Below are 18,434 nucleotides of genomic sequence, written 5' to 3' on the forward strand. Positions count from 1 at the left end.
AAAAATTCTTTTACTTTTCCACCAATTTAACCATACATTAGAAATTATTGTTAAAACTATATTTTAGCCAGTTTTTTAAGGTGGCTACATATGGTAGGGTTTCCCTGTGAATCTAATCTGCCATATCCTTCTATACTTTATTTTACTGCTCTATTCAAGCTCCATTATCATATAGATCCAATGACTGAAGTTTATAATATATCAGAAATGTATCTATCATATATTATAGGATCTTATATTTGAATTGCAGAAGAGACAACTTCCCTTCATTGTTCTAAATTGTCTTGGCTCTTTTTAGACACCTATTATTTCATATGTTTTAGAATCTATTGTCAAAATAAAAAATATCTATGGGGTGTTGACAGGCATTCTATATATATGTACATATATATATATACATGGAGAGAGAGAGAGAAAAAGAGAAAGAGAGAGAGGGAGAGAGACTCTGTATATGTAAAATTTGGTTATTTACAATATTTAACCTTACTATCTTATCTGCACATTTCCGGTTAATATATTTTTTAGGTTTTTTTTTTCCTAATTAAGAGGGTTTTTTTTCTGTTATAGCTTCTATTTAGTTATTTTGGGATTACTAGTTATTTTGAAACACATGTTGTTTTTAATACCCACTTTGTACAAATGGCTTAATAGTTCTTAAGGATTTTTGTCATGACATGGAAGTCTGCCAAAAACAAGCAACAAAGTAATAAGTGCCTCAATTAATGGCTTATTTTCAAAACATCCAATAGTACAAGGATCATTTCTGCTTTTCAGCCTGGGCAGCCCTCAAGGAGAAAATGCCAGTGGCTCTTCTTTCCCCTTAATGTTTGGAAAACAAATGAAGTCATAGTGGTTCTTAAGGCAAACAAGCAAAAAATCTTGAAACGGATTTCTTCTAGGAATTCAACACCTCTTTTTAGAACCTACATGTTGTATGCTTCATTTAAGTATAGTTCTCACTACTACTAATCAGTGTCATAAAGGAAATACACAGCTGTCGCTTTCTAGGGTCACCCTCCAAATTAACATCAAAAGTCCACCCCATCTGCTAACCCCGGTCCCCCGCATGACAGTTTAACCTCACCAAAAAATATCGCAAAACGTTGAGAGGCATGCCACTTTTCTGAAACGATGTCAACTTACAATCCTTCAAAACTCAAAAACTACTTCTTTTTTCCTTTTGTCATCAAGACTATCACCACTGCACATCCATCCTAGTGTGTCTTTTACATTTTAGTAGTTAGGTCTCAGCAAATATTCCTTGAATATTAACTGCGAGGCATTTTGGATGAAAGTCAGGAGTCCTAGGATTAACTCTAAAACCTATAAAATAGAATAAATCACACACAGTGTGTGAACAAGTGAGCACTATGTATCCTTCGCTAAAAGGTTTTTTTGGATTGTTTTTTGGTTTTTGGTTTTTTTTTTCCCCTCAAGAACCAAGTTTGTTTTGGCTCCCTGAAACACTGATTTCCCTTAACAGTCATTTAGAAAACAAGACTTAAAAACATATATACAGAAATAATTTTTTTTGCTGGAAGATTATAATTGCAATATAAGACAGGAGATCCCAAAGGAACCTGAGACATTGCCTTGCCCTGATTGGAAAAAAGATCCAGGCGATTAGTGAAAAATGTTTCCTGTATCCCTCGGGTGTGTGCATCTGGAGCGGCCTCCCAGCAAGCAACCGCAGAGACCTCTGTGGTCAACCAGCGTTTGTCGTCACCAGCGTAAAATCGTGAATGGTTTCAGCTACCGTCGCTGGTGGACGCTCTGAGGAAAAGTGACTGCCTACTGCCCTCCAGGCTACGCCCTCGGTTTCCTGGGTTACTGGCCTCCGCCCTCCTCCCAAGTTCTCTTCCGGGAGGCGGTGATCTTACGTTCTCGGCGCGTGACGCAGCACGCTTTGGTATAAATATGTGCCGCCGGCCCCCGCTTTCTCTCTGATCGCGCTGCCGGCGTGCAAGATGGCGGTGGTGAGTGACCGTGGTCTCGCCGGTATATTACTCTTATGTAGATGATTTTTGCAGCTGGCGAGCTGGGAGCGTCAAACTCTAGGTCGAGGAAGGGTAAAAATGGAGACTTGGGTCAGGAACACAACCAGGATGTTAAGATTATAAGTTACTGACTCCTGGCAACTGCCATGTGGTCTGGAGGAGTTCGAGCTGGGCCCAGAATTGGGTTAGGATGGGCGGTCGTGGGAGCGCAGGGAAGGAGGAGGCACGACGGTGAACGGGGCTAGTGGGACAGCATTTGGGCCATTTCTTTTCTCCCTCGTACCTGGTAACGCCGATGATAACCTGTTTATTTGCACTAGGAAGCAAATGTGGGTAATCGGGCAGGCCCGGTCGAATGGCCTTGCCAGGGCGGAGGGAGGCCCGAGACACTCAACTCCCGGGATAGCCGCGGTTGCAGAAGTTTCAGAGAACTTTAAAACTAAGTTGGGGAAGAAGTTTCTTCATTATCTCATAACGAGTTTTTTTTTTTAAAAGGTGAAAGCCACGACTCTTAAGCAAATAGAAAAGGAACATGCTTCAAAGACTTTATTTATTAATAAGGGAACCAGTAATACGTTAAACCCGGTCCAAAGAACATTTGATGTTAGGGTAAAATTGCTGGGTTAAATACGAAACTAGATAATGTCCAAAGCCCTCTGGGCTTATCTCTCCCCCCAGATAAATTATTTGCCTTTCCGAAGTTAACTGATGCCCCAACAAAGGTATAAATTGCCCAGTCAAGGCCAGTTCCTAGTCTTCTTTTACCAGTCCCAAGTTCTGGATAAATTTTTTGGCACAAAGTATTCCACTGACTAAGAAAGCAAACTGGCATTAGTGCTTGGTATCCATTTGGTTGGATTTTACGTGTAGCCTTATTCCGCGGTATTGGCCTAAAAGTTTTGGGTATGGAAAAAGTAATTCATGTTTAAAAAAAAAAAACCAGATTAAAGGTATCTCTCCCCTCCCTTTTCCTCACCCGTAACAGCATTAAGGATTGAATTCCCTACACATTAGTGTGCAGAATATCCTACTCTGGCATGTAGCTGAGCTTGAACTAGGTGGTACACTACCTGTTTCCCCATCTGCAGTGGGGATGGCAGTAATAAAGTAGTGCCTGGTAATTTAAAATTGAACATCTGTGGTCTGGAAAATATCAATAATAGAAGCCCACAAAACTTAAGTCTTGATAACTTGAACAAAATGGGCCTAGTTAGCGGTTCAAACCAAGCTAGGTGGGTATTTTTTAGTTTTAACTTTTAGTATAAAGTAGATTGATTCTCTTATTCTTTTCCATTTAAAAAATAGGATTCTTTGGAATCTTCTGATGAAGGAAACTAGTAGTAACTCAGCATATACTTTGCGCTTTCTTGAGTTTTGCACTTGTGAGGCACTTATGTGGTGAACAGGGGAAGTTTCCATCGGATTTCATGAAACTTGATTTTAACCAAGTTAATGAGTGTACTCCCCTACACATAGCCTGGTTAAAAAAAAGTTAGGGTATATCTGATAAGTATTAAGGAATTTTTTTAGAATTTTGCACCATTTCATGTATATAGCCTCATTGTACAATACTGCACTGATAACAGATCTTTGATTTTTGTATGTAAAGTGAATAAATTCTTGTAGAGAGTCATAATTATATTAACTTTTGTAGAAGAAAGACAAGAAGCCTAAGAAGTCAACCTGGAAATTTAATTTGGACCTTACTCATCCAGTAGAAGATGGAATTTTTGATTCTGGAAATTTTGTAAGTATCACTCTTCAGCTTGTTTTTTATCATTGTAGTAGAGTTCTTAAAAATGAATTGCGTATGTAATATTTGATTTTAACCTAAGCTATGTTCCTAGGGTACCTTCCCTAGTGAATATCTAGGGTTTTCTTCCCTAGTGTGGCATTTTTTCTGTTTTAAAATAGGAACAGTTTCTACGGGAGAAGGTTAAAGTGAATGGAAAAACTGGAAATCTTGGGAATGCCGTTCACATTGAACGCTTCAAGAATAAAATCACAGTTGTTTCTGAGAAACAGTTCTCTAAAAGGTTGGTATTTGTTTTCCATGGTCTTTTTTTTTTTTTTAACAATGTTGGGTGCTTTAATATTAGAATATGTTTGAAGAAACATGTCTGTTGTGTAACTTGGGAGTAGTGTCCCAACTTTCTTAGTTTTTTGGTTGCCTAGTAGAAGCAGCCAATCAAAGGTGAAGTCTTTAACATTAATCTTGCAGCCAGTTTTCGTTCATTCAGTTTACTTGGCAAATAGTAAATAATACATGGCAGCACTGTTGCAGGACTGAGTAGCCTAGCAGTGAACCAAGCAGACTAAGTACCCACTACCAAGGAACTTAAATTCTAGTGGAGAAGAGGTAATGAAATGCAATATTAAGTAGTTGATAAGTGCTGTGTAAGTGCATAAAGAAGGTTGATGTATAAAGTGGTCAGGGAAAGCTTCATCTAAATGAAGTGCGCAGTGAGCCATGCAAATTAAGGAATTGATTGTTGTGGCTGAGGAAGATTGATGGTGGAAACTGAAGACTTAGGAGCCTATTGTGGTAGGAAATGGTGGCTTGGATTAAGGTGGTAGCAGTGCATGTTAGCTGTGGTCATGAATTAATCACTAGGTATTTGGAGATCAAGTATCTGTCCTCAAGGATCTTATAGACATGCAGATAATTGTTATAAATGCAGTACTGTAACTGTTACATTGAAGGTAGAGATTGGTACAGCAAGAATTTGCAGAGAATCTGAGAATAAGCTTAGCATTGCCAGTGGAATGAAGTATTCCTAACAGGGAGCAACATTAACAAAGGGCAGGGAGGCTTGAGAGGCATGCTTGGGAGTTCAGGATTGCTGTAAAATGTAAATGGTGAGAATGGCTGGAATGATGAAATTAGGCCGTGCTGTAAGCTTTTTTATAAGGACTGAGCCATATGCTAGTTGCAAGACTGGATAATCTTAAACTTGTGAATTGGATTCAGCGCTGTTGACAGGTTGCCTCTTGTTTATCCAAGGTGGGATTAAGGTTAGGGAGGTTGATAGTGGGGAAGAGAATGTTGACATTTTAGTACATAACATTTGAAGAATGAGATCGTATATTGTTTAAAAAATCTAATGTGGCAGTAAGACTGAAGAGGAAACTACTGTTACTGCTCTTAAGCATAAAGTTTATTTGGGGAGGGGAGAAATAAGGGTTTTGATAGGGCATAAACTGATTTTAATTGGAGTGGAGATGCTGCCATATTTATATCCCTAGCAACCTTGCTCAATGCTTAATACAAATGAAAGGAAATATTTTGGAATTGGGAACACAGAAGATGAATATGACAGTGCATATTTTATATAATAAGCCTTTACATAGTAGGTATTTTATGAAATTCATGTTTTTATTTTAAAGGTATTTGAAATACCTTACCAAGAAATACCTTAAAAAGAACAATCTTCGTGATTGGCTTCGTGTGGTTGCATCTGACAAGGAGACTTATGAACTTCGTTACTTCCAGATTAGTCAAGATGAAGATGGATCCGAGTCTGAGGACTAGATGAAGCCATCCCTTTCAGGGCTTTGCTTACTAACAAAACAAATGAAGTATACAAGAGAAACATCTTGAAATGGACCTTTAGTTTATCAGTGAATAAAAAACATTACTCTGTATGTTAAGCATTCATCTCTTTGATTTAAGTGTATGCTATTTATATGGTGCTGGCTTTCCTTTAATACTTTAAAAAATATTTTTATTGGAGTATAGTTGATTTACAATGTTTTGTTGGTTTTGGGTATACAGCAAAGTGAATCAGTTATATACATGTACTCCTTTTCTAAGATTCTTTTCCCATATAGGCCATTACAGAGTAGAGTTCCCTGTGCTCTACAGCAGGTTCTTATTAGTTATCTGTGTTATGTATAGTAGTATGTACATGTCAGTCCCAATCTCCCAGTTTACGCGCCCCCCCGCCCCGCCTTTATCCCCTGGTAACCATAAGTTTGTTTTCTACATCTGTTACTCTACTTCTGTTTTGTAAATAAGTTCATTTGTACTCCTGTTGTTTAGTTTGGTTTGGTTTTGTACACAGGCCTCTCACTGTTGTGGCCTCTCCCGTTGCGGAGCTCCGGATGCGCAGGCTCAGCGGCCATGGCTCACGGGCCCAGCCGCTCCGCGGCATGTGGGATCTTCCCGGACCGGGGCACGAACCCACGTCCCCTGCATCGGCAGGCGGACTCTCAGCCACTGCGCCACCAGGGAAGCCCTGTTGTTTTTTTAAATACTTTCTGTAAGCAGTATTTAAATAGCCTATAGCTAGTGGAATTTCTTGCAGGATTTCTGAAGTGTACTACTTTTACAAATGTCCTTGAGTTAAAGTATATAGTGAAAAAATGAAGCACAATTTTGGGTATAACTTTATACAATAAAATATTTAAATTCTCTTGACAGTCTCAAATATCGTTGTGCAGTTTATAAATGAGATCCTGAGTGCCTAGAACTGTTCTTGCACATAGGTGCTCAATATTGAATCACTCCTGCCCTTTGCTTCAAAGGAGCAACTTTCCTAATTAGCCTGAAGGCTCTGTGAGTATAGTACTGCTCTAAACCAGCTTGCCTATTAGAGGTCTCTGTCCAGATGCCTTGTGGGCACTAGAAACTCAAAACCTTCAAATCTGAACTCATTATCTTGCCCACTACACTGTTTCTGTGTTCCTTGTCTGAAAAACTATAATTCACTCAGCCAGTTGGAATCTTCTCACTCCTCTCAACCCCCCTCTTGATCATGCTAAAAATGGTGGTCTTCTGTTGCTTAAAACTTTTTAGTAGATAGACCCTTTCTCCCAAGTAAAGCAACCTTTGAGAGCTCTAAGCAGCATGGTTTGTCAAAATCCAAATTGTAAATGAGAATTATGGGAGCCATATAAATTTGCTTTTCCATTGGTCCCAAAGTGGTATTAGTACCTCAGGCATGGGCTGTGAGTCCTGATAGCAGTAGAGTCATGTTACCAGGTCTTGACTATACCGACCTAATACAGATGAATATAATTGGTTTTGGGAGTGTTAAAAGTTTTAATTCTCTTATTAAGAGCTTGTTTTAAGTACTCACCAATGTTAACACAGCAACTCCCTAACTCTGCCCCATTTGAATTGTTCGTGTTTTTCACCAATAGTTACCGACATCCTACTATGTGCTTGCTCTGTTGAGCATTGTGGATGCAGTGTAGAAAAACCAGCCTGTTTTCTGGTATGGTGAGGGAAACTGTCCAAATAATCATATAAAGTACAACAAAGAAGAGGGTTTTAAAAAGGAATTTGATGCAGTCAAGGAAAGTGAGGAAGTGTTTGAGCTGACCTAGAACAGGAAAGGTAATCTCTGGGTAAAGAGAAAAGGGTGTTCCAGCCAGAGGGAACAGCATAGGTAAAATTCTCAGGACATTGAGGATCTGGTTGGCATCCAGTGCATCTGGAATGGAATGATTGGTTATGAGAAGAATCTGGAAAGGTAAGCAGAAACCAGCACATGCAGGACCGAAGTTGATGCTTCCTTTTAATCTTGAGAGAAATGGTAAGCTACTGAATTTTAAGTGGAGTGTACTGAGATGAGCATTTTGAAAAAGATCAGTGTCTGCGTTAACGAAAATGGTTTTCAGTGGCAGTCGTTGGATGCAGGGAGACAGGAGGCTTATGGCTGTATCCATGATGGTAGGTAAGAGGTGTTGGGAGATGGGAGAAGTAGATTTTAGAGATTTTTCAGAGGATAAAATTTGTGGGACTTGGTGATGGACATTGGTGGAAAGGGAGAAATGTCAAGGGTGACGTACAGTGGGCTTAGATGGTGGCATTTGCCAAGTTTGGTAACATTGGAAGAAGGTAAGAGTAGGTTTAGGCCATGCTGAATTTGAGATCCAGAAGGTGTCAAGCATGAAGTTGAATATAGCGTAGGTTTAGGACTCAGAGGAAGGATCTAGGTGAAGATACCTGCTAGTCTTGTGCACATGGGTAGTACTAAACAGTGGGCATGGGTGAAGCTGCCTATGGAGAGCGCAGAGTGAGGATCAAGTGTTGCAAACACCAGCTGCCTCCTTAATTTCTCCCCTAGAGTAATCTTTCAGAAACACAGTTAATTTAGCATTTGATGTTGTGTGCTAGGACCTGGGTACACTATGCCAGGTAAGATATGCATGCCTTTAGGGAGTTGGCAGGTTAGTTGAGACAAGCGCATTCATTTAACAAATTTGTTGGGAGCAGCTGCTTGCTAGCATTGGGGATACTGCAGTACAAAATAGAAACATTTGTCTTCGTGAAGCTTATACTCCAGTGGAGGAAGACAAAGTAAAATGTATGGTACATGGTGGTAAATGTTATGAAGAAAAATCAGAGACAAGGAATGTAAGGAGGGAGGCATGTTGAATTTGTCTATAGGGTCAGGAAAGGCTTTACTGAGAAGGGCTCAATTGAGGAAAGACCTGAAGGAGCTAGTGGATCCAACTAGATACCTGGGGGAGAAGCAACCAGATACACAATAAGAGAACAAAGGCTCTGAGGCAGGAGTGCCTCTGCTACATTCAAGGAACAACAAAGGCTGCTGAGCTGAGTGTGTGGTGGAGAGTAGAAGGATGAGGTAAAACTAGAAAGGTGAAGGGGTATGTGTGTTGGGGGGTGGGCGGTGATAGGGGAGGGTGTGTTATTTCCGTTATGCCAAGCGTAGCAGATTAAAACAGTCAATTTACAGTTTCTGAGGATCAGGAATCTAAGGATTCTTTATCAGGGTGGTCCTCGTTCAGGGTTTCATGATATCGCTGTCAAGCTGTGGGCCTCGGCTGCAGTCATGCGAAAGTTAACAAACTACTGCCCCTTTTTGTAAATAAAGTTTTATTGGAACACAGCCATACCCATTATTTTTTGTTTGCGTACAACGGTAGAGTTGAGTAGTTTGCAGTAGGGACCATATGACCTGCAAGGACTAAACTATTTACTACCTGGCCCTTTAAGAAAAACTTTCCTTTAGGCTTAACTGGAGCTCAAGGATCAGCTTCTAAGCTCCCTCCCGAGGTTTTCGGTAGGGAAATTGAGTTCCTTGCCAGGTGGGCTCTACATGGACCTGTTCATGACATGGCAGCTGGTTTTTACCCAGAATGAGTGATTCACGGGAGAGAGAGAAAGCAACCGAGGTGGCAACTGCAGTGTCTATAACCTAATCTCAGAAATAACATGCCATCACTTCCGCTTTATTCTATTGATCACACAGGGCTACCTTGGAACAGAGTGGGAGGGGATTACATAAGAGTTCAAATACCAGGAGGTGGAGATCATTGGGGTCATCTTCAGGCTGGCTACTACAGGGGATGGCAAGTAGGGAGAGCTTTGTAGACCACTGAAAGGGCTTCAGCTATTTTTCTGAGTTCTATGAGGGGCTACTGAGAGACTTGAGCAGAGAAGGGTCATGATCTGACATTTTAAATGAATGATTATAGTGAAGTATTTTGTTAGTCTATGATAAGTTTCAGAAATTCAGGGAATCTCAGACTAGGCATTCTGGGCAGGTGACTTCACAGTTTGGAAGTTGACTTTATTTTGAAGGGCTGAGAGAGTCTCGGATTGCCTTACAGGGTCTCTGCATCAACTGGAAATTGGCTTGTTTTTAACATTATTGTTTTTATTTATTTTTAACTTTTTATTTATTATGGAGAAAGAGAAAACTTATTTACTCTGTGTTCCTATCTACTCCCCACACCCCCAGATTATTTTAAAGCAAATTCCCAACATATCATTTCACCCATAAACTTCTGTTGTTTCTCTAAACTTTAGTATCTAAAAGATAAGGACTCTTTAAAGCTAACTACCATACCATTATCACACCTATAACAAATTAACAATATTTTCTTATATTATTCATTGTCAAATCAGTGTTTAAATTTCCCCACATAACTTTTTTTTTTTTTTTTTTTTTTGCGGTACCCGGACCTCTCACTGCTGTGGCCTCTCCCGTTGCGGAGCACAGGCTCCAGACGCGCAGGCTCAGCGGCCATGGCTCACGGGCCCAGCCACTCCACGGCATGTGGGATCTTCCCAGACCGGGGCAGGAACCCGTGTCCCCTGCATCGGCAGGCGGACTCTCAACCACTGCGCCACCAGGGAAGCCCCCCAAATAACTTTTTAATTGTGCAATTCAGGGTTGTAATTAAATAATGGCTCTTAAACCTCCTTTAATCTAGAGTTTTTCTCTCTGTTTCTGTCTCTCTCTCTCCCTCTCTCCCTCTTCCTTTCCCAATTTATTTGTTGACCAAACTGGGTCATTTGCCCTGTAGAATTTCCCACAATCTGGATTTTCATGATTCCTCACCTCCCAGCCTCAGTAGTGTCATTTAACACAGTCCTCTGTCCACTGTGTTTCCTGTGAATTGCTAGTTTGTTCTAGAAGCTTGATCAAATATTAGATTGAAGTTTGATTTTGGGGGGGCTAGAATACTTATAGGTGTCATTGTGCACATCTGTTAAGAAGCGTATGATGTTTGATTTCCTTTTGTCACGTTAGTACCACTGAAACCACTGCCTAGGTTCATTATTTCCCAGAGGTGTCCAAATGGTGATACTCTATCATTCTTTTAAAATTTATGGGCTGAAATACCCTAGAAGAAGTGCCCCTCATCAAACCCAAGCTACAACTATAAGAAAGGTAGGATAAGTGCTTGCTTCTTTTCTTTTATGTATTACTTTTCAAGTTAATTTCCAAGCAGATTGCTTCTAAAGGTGATCAATGAGGGGTTTTGTTTCTTTGTTTTTTTTGTTTGTTTTTTTTTATTTTAGTGTCATACTGAACCTATGGTGTAAAAGTATTGAATATTTGGTATGTTCTAATCCATTGTAATTACTTTTATTGACTCAAATGGTTCCATTTTGACCAATGAGAGCCTCTTCAAATTGGTTCCTGAGGTTTTTTTTGACATGATCTCAGTAGTGTTTTATTTCTTCCATGGTTTCTGCCATGATAACATGTTCCAGGCTCTTCCAAATTTCCTTCCCCAGATCTGGAATCATCCATTTCTCTAAAGAGCTCTGGATCATGTTCCAGGTGTCAGAGGGGCTCATTGCTACTGGTTTGATCATTGTTTCTAGACATATTCAGTGGACAGAGAAAGGAAATATATTTTTGTTTTTCAAGACAGTATACTTGATGAGTTTATACTGATGCTTCCAATTCAAATTCAGGATGACAGTTTTTACCTCATCTATTGCATAGACATATTTCCTTTTTCCATGCTGAAAATTTCAGTGACACCAACACCAGTACTCGTTTGCTTTACCTTACAATCCACACATAATAGTCTCAAAAAGGCAATACCAGCATTACTACCTATAATATAATACTTTACAGTTTAAGATTGTTTCACAGTTCTTTTTGTCCTTACGGTATATCCACTAGGAATGAACAAAGTCCTATGTTTTAAAGTCACTGGAGATGATTCATCTCTCCATGGCTATGGCACAGACTTGATACACAGGTTCATTTATTTCAATTTTCTTTTGATTCTTAAAGTTTGCTTAAAATCTTTTTATGTTTTATAATTCTGTAAAATATTTACAAGTTTCCAAAGTCCAAAACAAGCATGTTTAAAGAAGTCTAGCTCCTGTATTAGTCCCCTCCACTCAGTTTCATCCCTTCCCTTACAGGTAGCTATTTAAAAAGGATATTTTGGTTTATCTGTCCTTTTTTTTTTTTTTCTATCTTTTTTGGCTGCGTTGGGTCTTCGTTGCTGCGCCTGGGCTTTCTCTAGTTGCGCCGAGTGGGGACTACTCTTCGTTGCGGTGCGTGGGCTTCTCATTGCCGTGGCTTCTATTGTTGAGAAGCATGGGCTTTAGGCATGCAGGCTTCAGTAGTTGTGGCGCGCAGGCTCAGTAGTTGTGGCTCGCGGGCTCTAGAGTGCAGGCTCAGTAGTTTTGGCACACAGGCTTAGTTGCTCCACAGCATGTGATATCTTCTCCAACCAGGGCTCGAACCCGTGTCCCCTGCACTGGCAGATGGATTCTTAACCACTGCACCACCAGGGAATCCTCCATCCATTTTTAAAAAGATATGCACCATTAGTTAAATGATAGCTTACTGTACTCACTTTTCTCCACATTACTTTTTTTTCACTTAATAGTATTGTGGAGTCATCACTCCCATGTGGATGTACTGAACTTTATGCAACCAGTCCTCCACTGATGGGCATTTGAGTTGTTTCCAAGCTTTTGCTACTATAAATAGTGCTGCAATTAAAAGCCTCATGCACATGCCTTTTCGTATTGTTGCCATCAAATCTTTGGAGTGGATTTCCAGAAGTGAGACTCTTAGGTCAAAAGATAAATGAATGTATAATTTCACTATATATTGCCAAATTTTCCTCCATGAGGGTTTTACCATTTTACCCTCCTAATGGCCTTCCCACCAGCAACATATGGAAATGTCCATGGACTCACTAACAGATTTTGTCGTCCAGTTTGGGTATTTTTGTCTGATGGGTAAGACACTGTTTTCAGGATAGTTTAATTTGCATTTCTCTTATGAGTGAGGTTGAGTGTAATAAGTTAAAGACCATTTGCATTTCTTTTTCTGTGGGCTGCTTGTTTATATCTCTAGGATGTATATGGGATTCTTGGTCTTTTTATTCTTTCTTTGTTTTTCAAAGTTATTTATTTTTGGCTGCGTCAGTTCTTAGGTGCTGCACGTGGGCTCTTCATTGTGGTGCACGGGCTTTTCTCTAGTTGTGGCGTGGGCTCTAGAGCGTGTGGGCTCTGTAGTTTGTGGCACGCAGGCTCTAGGTGAGGCGCATGAGCTCAGTAGTTGTGGTGCGCGAGCTTAGTTGCCGTGCGGCATGTGGGATCTTAGTTCCCCGACCAGGGATCAAACCCACGTCCCCTGTGTTGGAAGGTGGATTCTTTCCACTGGACCACCAGGGAAGTCCCTTATTCTTTATTTTTAGAAGCTTGCTCTATATTAAGGCTATTAAACTCTTGCCTATGATATAAGTTGCACATTTTCTTTTTAATTTGAATCTTTTCCTTATATTTATGGTATTTTTTGTTTTATCTTGTTGAAGTGTTATTTTTCTGCAATTGAATCCTAATCTTTTCCTCATTGTTTCAGAATTTTTGAGTCAAGGTTGGGAAAGTTTTCCCTTTTTTCAGGTTATAGAAGAATTCATTCATGTTTTCTTGTAGTGCTTGTATGGTTTTATTTTTAAAATTTAGGTCTCTGTTCTATTTAGAATTTATCCTGGTTTACAATTTGAGAAGTAGATGTAATTTTACCTTTTTTTTCCCCATGTGGCTACCCATTTATACCATTACCCCTGATTAAAAAGTGCTCAGGAAATTTTGGGCTTCCCTGGTGGCACAGTGGTTGAGAACCCACCTGCCAGAGCAGGGGACACGGGTTCGAGCCCTTGTCTGGGAGGATCCCACATGCCGCGGAGCAACTGGGCCCGTGCTCCACAACTGCTGAGCCTGTGCTCTAGAGCCCGCGAGCCACAACTACTGAAGCCCAGGCACTTGGACCCCGTGCTCCACAACGGGAGAGGCCACCACAGTGAGAAGCCCAAGCATCGCGACGAGGAGTGGCCCCCGCTCGCCGCAACTGGAGAGAGCCCACACACAGCGGCAAAGACCCAACACAGCCAAAAATAAATAATTTTTTTTTAAAAAGTGCTCAGGAAGTTTTGATTAGCATTAATTTTCCTACTTGTCTGGAAATCCTTGTTTGTGGTTATGCTGAAGTGATGGAGAGTCTACATTTATAGCTTTAGTGTGCTGTTCTTTTACAAGCTGGATGATTTAAATGCCAGAAAGGCCACTTTTAAGTAATGTTTTGCAGTTTATAAAGGAATTTCTCTTCTCCTTTGACCCTTCATCAGCCCTGTGTGATAGAACATTATCTTCCCCATTTTGTCTATGAGCATGTGACCACTGGCTTTCCCAGGATCACTCCATGCCTTCCACCTCTCAGTCCTCAACCCACTGCTCCTCCTACCCTAGGGCTGTGCCACTTCTTCATCACACGAGGCCATGGTGAGGCTGAGATGTAGTGGAGGAACACTAATCTGGGGGTCACAAATCCTGCCTCTGCTGCCTACAAGCTGTGTCTCCTTGGACACACCTCTTTATCCCCCTGGGCCTCAGTTTCCTCATATGTATGCAAATAAATGGTTGAAAATAGATCAGTGTTTGTCAGACTTCAGTAATGCCTGCCTCCTTTTGATAGATACAGATACCTCATGTTTCCCTGCCCCAGTTCTGATTGCCTTCCCCATGATATGACTGATGTGTAAATATCCCCACCAACCAAGGTTTTTTTGGGCTTTCCATTCCAAAACAACGAAGTAAAGTCCCTCTTTAACTTTTCCAAATATAAACTTATAATGTCGAATACATTTTTTAAGGCACACAAGCTCCTTGAGATATTCCCCCCTCCTGCCATGATGAAGCACTCTCTAAAGCTTTTTCCTGCCTTAGAGTTATATGATTCAAAGAGCCAGACGGAATCAGGGATCTGCCATCTCAATTTTGATTGATTGGATATGTTTTCTCCCAAGGGAGGGAATCAGTGACAGACTGCTCTTTCCCTACCTCTGAGGTTGGATGGTGTCCACATATGTCACAAATGTCAGGTCATTGATTACTGTTCTTCCAGGCCCTGTCCTGAGAGCTGTACTCTCAGAAGTACAGTGTTCTCTGTATTCAAGGAGCCCACAGTTCTAATGGGGGAAGCGACTTTACAGTTTCAGTTAAATGTGGTTAGTGCCAAAACAGGCATATCACAAGATGCTTTGGAAGCACCTATACCATAATGAGGGGGAAAGGGAGTCCATGAAAGCCTCATCGAAAAGGTGACTGACTCTGAGCTATCTTTTTTTTTCACTGCTGTGGCCTCTCCCGTTGCAGAGCACAGGCTCCGGACGCGCAGGCTCAGCGGCCATGGCTCACGGGCCCAGCCGCTCCGTGGCATGTGGGATCTTCCTGGACCGGGGCACGAACCCATGTCCCCTGCATCGGCAGGCGGACTCTCAACCACTGCACCACCAGGGAAGCCCTCTGAGCTATCTTTAAGGAATTAATGGGGCAGGGAGAAGGAGGAAGGGATTCTAGGCTGAGGAAGGATGGTGATGGTGGCGATAACCCATAGAAGGCCGTCTGTTTCACAGTCTTTTACATACAACATTTCATTTGATCTCTACAGCCATCCTTCAAGTTAGCTATTATTTCCCTTTTACAAGTCAGAAAACCAAGGGCTTAGAGTGACAAACTGTCTACCTGTGGTCACACAGCTAATAAACTCCAGGTCTGTCTGACTTCAATGGTCATTCTGTGTAAAAGATTTAGTGTAAAAATGTTTCTAAACTTCTCTCCCTGCCAGGCAGTTCTTTCTCATAGTGATACACATTCAACTGGTTCCATTCAGCTGCTTAGGAGAACCAATATTTTGTTTTGTTTTGTTTACTGCTTGAGACCCACAAACTGGCTTAAAGCGGTTGTCTGACACATACCTTTGTTGCAATAAAGTCAATCATGGGAGCTGGCCCACTGCTTTCTAGAAACAGCATGGAAGATTCCATATTTCATCACTCCTACACTTTTCTTCTAGGCATGAAACAAGCTTTTACAATGAGACTTTTTCTCTTTCAGCTGAGATCCCAAAAACTGAGAACAAAGTTAAACGTGTCAAATTTTCCCACTTCCAAAGTAAGGTGCTTATAGTCTCTGTAGAGCTTGCAAAGGAGGTGCTCAGGTTCCAGTTCTACAAGCCTTAGTTCACTACCTACATGCAGGACCTATGAGAAGTTGAAGACTCCCGGGTGTTTGACTCATCCTTGAGAAATTAAGGCCCACGGTAGTGGCCAGAGCAGTTTACCTACAGCAGAGCAATAAGAAATGCATGTCCACAGATGCAAGGATGAACAAATGTTTCTCTGGACCACATGTGGTCCATGAAGAAGGACCAGGCCTGGGTTAGATTTTTGTCTGCTTAAGAGGACTACTTGGGAGAGAGAGGGGACCCCAAACAAAAAGAATCTGTGTAGAATGAACCACGAAGTACTCAGAGGCTACAAGTGGTAAGTGAAAGTTCTAAGAAAGAGCATTGCCCATGCCACAAATGTTGTAGATAAAGATTCTCAGTGATAAATCTTTGAGAAATTCAGATATGTATTGTCTACTGAAATGGAAACATACGACATAAAAGTTATGAGTTAAGTTTCATTCATGGACCTTACTGAGGACTATAGCGCAGGAAACAGCCTCTCAGACAGCTTTGAGGAACTGCTCTGAAGAGGTAAAGGAGGAACCAGGATATATATGAGGGTTTTTGCTGTAAAAAAACATGTAGTCAAATGTCAAAAGATTATTGCTATTCACAAAGAACAGACATCTCAAATTAATGATTTTAGTGCTTTTCTATGTATGGGAAGGTGCAAGAAGCTGGGTTCATTGAAATTATTCCTTAGATGTGCATCTTAACTATCTAGGGCCAGTATACCAAAGCACAGAATATTTCCTGTTTTTCTCCATCCTGAATTCCCCTAAGGGCGACTGCAGTGGCTAATGGCTTAACCCCTGTAGAACTGGAATGGTGGACATCATTCTTTGTTTACAGTATCCTTTGAGATAAAGAATAAGGCTTGAACTTTCTTCTTGTCCAGAGAACCATGCCACCAAACCGTTGCTCTTAAGTCTGACCTTTCTACCCTTACCTGTTCTCTGCCAGCCCCTCCATTTCCGGCCCAACCCAGGAAGAGCCAGAGGCAGCTACTGAAGTTGGATGAGGGACACACTTGGAATTTCCTGGCACACAAACTGATACCACCACCTTTTCTTTTTGCTTAAGCTGCACTATAGGCATTCTGACCCTCTGACAGAATTTTTGGTTTACTCATTATCCTCCCTCACTAGACTGTGAATACCTCAAGGTCAAGTTTTTCTCTGTGCGCCTTTCAATGTAAAGAAATCTATGTGGGCTTCCCTGGTGGCACAGTGGTTGAGAGTCCGCCTGCCGATGCAGGGGACACGGGTTTGCGCCCTGGTCCAGGAAGATCCCACATGCCGCGGAGCGAGCGGCTGAGCCCGTGAGCCATGGTTGCTGAGCCTGCACGTCCGGAGCCTGTGCTCCACAACGGGAGAGGCCACAACAGTGGGAGGCCCGCGTACCACAAAAAAAGAAATCTATAACTACAGATGAATCCCAAGCCAGATCATAAACAGGACCTTTCATTCATAAATGTGGAAGGATCAACTAAAGATGACCTCAAATGAATAAAACCTCAAAGATAAAACGATTGGATGAACAAATGAAAACAACTGGTCTAGATATAGAAATGCAAGGAAATGATGAGAGTTTCCCTGAGCCTAAGGAAACTTGGATCTTCATATTAAAAAGTCTGACTGTAAGCCAGGCAGAATGAAGGGAAAAGCTCATACTTAGACACACCTTGAAGAAATTTTAGAACTCCAAAGTATAAAGAAAAAATCCTAAAAGCTTCCAGAGAGAAGACAAAACAAAACAGTTTACCTACAACAAAAATAATTTTGAAAGGGACTTTTTCAGGGTATTATTAAATTTAGCAGCAGGAACAGCTGGGTTTTAGTTCTAAGATGTGTCCCTCATTTAGTTCTAAGCTGTTATTGAGAGTCCTTTCCTGTTCCTGGGCTTCATGTCCTCTGTAAATGAAGAGACTAGACTGGATGATTTCTGGGGCCTTTTTCAGCTCTGACTTGCTGCCAATTCTTGTTGCTCGGCAGCAAAGCTGACCTCACCACTGAAGCTTACCCCCAGTGAACCCCACCAGGCCTTCCTCTCCTTGACTGCAATCTACACAGCAGATTTTTTTTACTGCCTTATCCTTTAAATGAGCACAGTGCCTTGGCTTCCTGGATACCTGCTGATTCATTAACTCAATCATTTCTTGAGAACAAGAATAGTGTTTTCATGTATAGTACCCTATAAATAGAAAACACACAATACATGTCTGCAGGATCAATCTATCAGCAAACCTTTATGAACATCTGCCATGTGTCTTGCACCATACAAAATTATGGAATGCTGAGAAGACCATTCAGATCTTTTCCTCCAGTGTATATAGAGTGTGTAAAACAGGACTCCAGTTCCATGTGAGTGTAATAGGTAGTACGACAACAATAACAACAAAACACATGGGAAATGCACGGTTAAGCACAATTAAACATTTCCTCACTTTGGGACTTCTCAGGTCTTTATTTGTAAATCTCCATGTGTTGATTTATAAAAATATACAGGGCTTCCCTGGTGGCGCAGTGGTTGAGAGTCCGCCTGCCGATGCAGGGGACACGGGTTCATGCCCCGGTCCGGGAAGATCCCACATGCCGCGGAGCGGCTGGGCCCGTGAGCCATGGCCGCTGAGCCTGCGCGTCCGGAGCCTGTGCTCCGCAACGGGAGAGGCCACAGCAGTGAGAGG

The 18,434-nt window shown here is 41.4% G+C and overlaps 1 protein-coding gene across 1 annotated transcript; it reads left to right on the plus strand.

The window, feature by feature from the left end:
- Positions 1 to 1,954: 1,954 nt before the first annotated feature.
- RPL22L1 (ribosomal protein L22 like 1) lies at positions 1,955 to 5,642 on the plus strand. Its single transcript, XM_079704857.1, has 4 exons — positions 1,955 to 1,976; positions 3,652 to 3,744; positions 3,912 to 4,033; positions 5,385 to 5,642. The coding sequence occupies exons 1-4, from the start codon at positions 1,968 to 1,970 to the stop codon at positions 5,527 to 5,529; spliced, it is 369 nt and encodes a 122-aa protein (XP_079560983.1). The 5' UTR covers positions 1,955 to 1,967; the 3' UTR covers positions 5,530 to 5,642.
- The last annotated feature ends 12,792 nt before the right edge of the window (positions 5,643 to 18,434 follow it).

Source organism: Hyperoodon ampullatus (genome assembly GCF_949752795.1).
Source record: "Hyperoodon ampullatus genome assembly, chromosome: 5".
NCBI classification, from domain to species: Eukaryota; Metazoa; Chordata; class Mammalia; order Artiodactyla; family Ziphiidae; genus Hyperoodon; species Hyperoodon ampullatus.

Excerpts from the sequence above, each read along its gene's own strand:
- RPL22L1 (XM_079704857.1), top strand. Across the intron at positions 3,745-3,911 it reads TTTTTGATTCTGGAAATTTT|GAACAGTTTCTACGGGAGAA; the intron begins GTAAGTATCACT and ends GTTTTAAAATAG. Across the intron at positions 4,034-5,384 it reads GAGAAACAGTTCTCTAAAAG|GTATTTGAAATACCTTACCA; the intron begins GTTGGTATTTGT and ends TTTATTTTAAAG.